Source organism: Ananas comosus, unplaced genomic scaffold, assembly GCF_001540865.1.
Source record: "Ananas comosus cultivar F153 unplaced genomic scaffold, ASM154086v1, whole genome shotgun sequence".
Classification (NCBI taxonomy): Eukaryota; Viridiplantae; Streptophyta; class Magnoliopsida; order Poales; family Bromeliaceae; genus Ananas; species Ananas comosus.
Genome location: NW_017892471.1, coordinates 1 through 3,936, shown reverse-complemented (window position 1 = coordinate 3,936; position 3,936 = coordinate 1). Strand labels below are relative to the sequence as shown.

Sequence of the window (3,936 nt, the reverse complement as noted above, 5' to 3'; positions counted from 1 at the left end):
CTAAAATCAAAATTTTGAATTTGAATTTCAATCACCAAAAACAAAAAAACTTCATAGCTGATAAATTGTCTCTAAATAGCTTTTATTCAAATGAGCAAATTAAGCTACGCGCGCTGAATCACAAAAAAAAAAAAAAAAGGAAAAAAAGGAAGAAAAAGAATCCTATTCAAATATCCAAACAGGTCTTGTATTCTAGAGCATGCATGCATACTAACGTAGGGTTGAGCACTATTGAGAATGACAAGATAGATAAAGTTCGGGGGGATATTATAAGAAAAGAACAAAATATTTATAGCGAGATAGAAACCTGCTCCGTTTTCATGTGTGGAATTCTAAGCATTATACATGGACTCTGAAAAAAGTCTAGGTGAATAAGCTAGCATAACTTCATTTTTCCCTCTCTTATGTGTTGTTCCCTCGAATGCACGCACCCTCCGAAAACAACATATGTAACAGTGTATGTATCATTTCTGTATCATTTGTTATAAGAATATATTTTTTATATATATTGTTGAGATTCATGAATTTCAGTCTTTTGCGAGGTCACAGTATATTTCACATAAGAAACAATAATTGGGATGTTGAATGTAATATTTATCTAGTATGTAATTTTAGCTATTTGACATATACTTCTTACTTATCAAATGCTATAAAATTTTTTAACTTATACGATAGATATAACAAATAAGATGTGGTGTGTATTGTAGTAAAAAATGGAGAGTCAATAGACTCATCCACTCACTCGGAGAACCTGTTGGGCCCAGGGAATGAGAGGGAGAGTTGTTTTTTTCTTTTTTAAGGAAAAAAAAATCCTATATATAATGTAATCTCCAAAAGCAAGTATTACATTTCCAGTTGTTGGCGCCTGGTCCAGCTACATTCAGAAGGCAAGAAAATGGCCAAGGCTGGTAGATTCTCCAACCATGCAGTTCTCTTACTTTGGCATCTGCTATTCATTGCCCCCTCCCTCGGCTGCATTCTGCGCGACAGGGCTGCGCTTCTCTCCTTCAAAGCAGGCGTCGTAGATCGCCAGAACGTTCTCTCGTCTTGGCAAGGTCAAGACTGCTGCAGGTGGAAGGGCGTCGCGTGCAGCAACAGAACGGGCCATGTCGTGAAGCTCGACCTTCGCAACACCGACATCAACAGTCCCGTAGATATGTCTTTGCACGGTGAGATCAGTCCTTCTCTGCTTGCTTTACGACAAATAAATTACCTCGACCTAAGCATGAACAGCTTTAATAGCGGCCCGATACCAAAGTTCATTGGCTCTCTTGAGAAGTTGAGGTATCTCAACCTCTCTGGAGCCGGTTTTATCGGTGCCATACCACCTCAGCTTGGCAATCTCTCTCGCTTGCGACATCTTGACATTCAAGATCGTTTTTATTATTACCACTACCAATCTTATCATTATCAGTACAACAACCATCGCATGTACTCAGTTGATCTCTCATGGTTACCGCGCCTCGCTTCTTTGAGGTACCTCGATATAAGCTCTGTGGACCTCTCCGCCGTCGTAGACTGGGTTCAAGTGATGAACATGCTCCCTTCTCTGCAAGTTCTAAGGCTAGCCAATTGCGTGCTTTATAATAAAACAATCGCTTCTCTTCCTCGTTCTAACCTCACCGCACTTGCGACCATTGATCTAGGATTTAATCTCTTCGACAGCGCTACCAAGCTCGACTGGTTGTGGAATATAGTTAGCCTTAAACACGTCTATCTCATACAAAATCTAATGTCTGGTCCTTTTCCTGATGGTCTCGGAAATCTAACTTCCCTCGAAGTTCTTGGACTAGGAATCAATAGATTTGTGGGATTCTTGCCTGGAACCTTGAAAAATTTATGCAACTTGAGGATACTAGATCTAACATTTAACCAACTGAATGGAGATATAACGGAATTGGTGCAGAGGTTGCCACGTTGCGCGTGGAACAAGCTAGAGATGTTGTTGCTCGAGAGCACAAATTTGCAGGGCAACTTATCAAAAAATTGGCTACAAGATTTGACCGGTCTGAACACGCTTGATCTTCATAATAACACGCTTAATGGATCGATTCCTCCGTCAATAGGAAAACTTGAAAAGTTGGTTCACCTGGACTTGAGCTACAATAGTTTCGGCGGTGTAATAACGGAAGATCATTTTGCCAGGCTAACAAGATTAGAGACACTGATCTTGTCCGGGAACCCTCTGACCATCACAGTGGACCCAACTTGGGTTCCGCCGTTTAGATTAGAAGTTGCTTACTTTGGCTACTGCAAGCTAGGGCCCCATTTTCCTGCATGGCTTCAGGGTCAGTCCACAATTTCTATGCTCGAACTCTCTGATACAGGAATATCAGGCTCAGTACCTTCCTGGTTCTGGAATGTGTTTTCTCGAGCTACATATTTGGATCTGTCGAATAATCAAATTGTCGGCAGGCTACCTGTATCTTTGGAAACCATGTCGACGGAGGCAATGGACCTCAGCTCCAATCTGCTCGATGGTCCGCTACCACAATTACCTGCAAATCTCACCGAGCTGCGGATCTCCAAAAATTCATTATCAGGACCACTACCGACAATTCTTGGAGCTCCGCATTTGGATTATTTGGCTCTTTCAAATAATCGTATCAGTGGCACCATCCCGCCATCTTTTTGCCAATTATTGGAGTACATGGAAATCCTAGATTTATCAAACAACCTTCTAACAGGAATGTTTCCTCCGATGGACCCCGAGATGGCTGGCTTAGCCGGCGATGTGAATCAACTAGGATTCGAACTTTTGGTCTTAAGCCTAAACAACAATGGCCTCCTTGGTACATTCCCTTCGTTCCTGCAAAACAGCAAAAATCTTGTCATACTAGATCTAGCCAATAACAAGTTCTCCGGAATCGTACCTGCATGGATAGGTGAGAAATTGCAATCTTTAGCATCCCTGAATTTGAGGAATAACATGTTCTCTGGCTCCATTCCTTTTCAACTAACGAAACTTGACCGACTTCGAGTTCTAGACGTCGCACACAACAATCTCTCAGGAAAGATTCCTCCGTCTCTCGCAAATTTCACAGCAATGGCGCTACAGTTGCCCAATTATGGTATTGTGCAAGGATTCTACACGAGTAATGGGGGAGACTATAATCCTTTTATTCCCATGGATGGCTTTTTTGTGGTCATGAAAGGGCAAGAGCGCAATTACACCAGCACATTCTTATTGATGGTGAGCATAGATTTATCGTCCAATAACTTGCATGGAGTGATCCCCGAAGAAATAGGTGCTCTAGTTGGCTTAATTAACTTGAACTTGTCGGGAAATCGCCTAAGCGGAAGCATTCCACGGAGTATCGGCGAGCTGCAGTCATTGGAATCTCTCGACCTGTCGAACAACGAGCTTTCTGGAGCTATTCCTCCGAGCATATCGAACTTAAGTTCGCTAGGCTGGTTGAACTTGTCCTACAACAATCTGTCAGGGCGGATACCGTTCGACCACCACCTCCAGTCGTTCGATGACCCATTGATCTACATCGGCAACCCCGGACTTTGCGGGCCGCCTCTCTCCGACGAATGTTCGACAAATCAAACATCTCCTAGTAATAATATCGCAGAGCGTGAGAGTGCAGTGTCAGATGCGCCGGTCTTCTACTGCATGGTAAGTGTTGGATTTGTCACGGGGCTTTGGGTTGTTTTCGGCACCTTATTTTTCGTTAGAATTTGGAGAATTGCTTATTTTCGCTTCGTAGACAACATGTATGATAGGCTGTATGTGCAAGTGGCCGTGAACTGGGCTCGGTTGGTGAGAAAAATAGACACAATGAGAGGGAAAATTGAGGGGGGTAACAACATGGTGCAGTATTAAAGTAATGGAGTACGTTATGGGGTTAATTTGTCGTGCTAAGTCAATTAGCTATGAAGGATTGTATGTGTATTTCCCTTGTTGGTTTGTTCTGGTATTTGAATGTTGTG

General features: G+C 42.6%; 1 protein-coding gene across 1 annotated transcript; it reads left to right on the top strand.

Annotated features, from left to right (window-relative positions):
* The first annotated feature begins 852 nt into the window (after window positions 1-852).
* Window positions 853-3,903, top strand: LOC109705398 (receptor-like protein 12). Its single transcript, XM_020226130.1, has one exon. The coding sequence runs from the start codon at window positions 896-898 to the stop codon at window positions 3,827-3,829; it is 2,934 nt and encodes a 977-aa protein (XP_020081719.1). The 5' UTR covers window positions 853-895; the 3' UTR covers window positions 3,830-3,903.
* Window positions 3,904-3,936: the final 33 nt, after the last annotated feature.

Bases quoted from the DNA above. Each gene is read 5' to 3' on its own strand.
- LOC109705398 (XM_020226130.1), top strand. From the start codon at position 896: ATGGCCAAGGCTGGTAGATTCTCCAACCATGCAGTTCTCTTACTTTGG.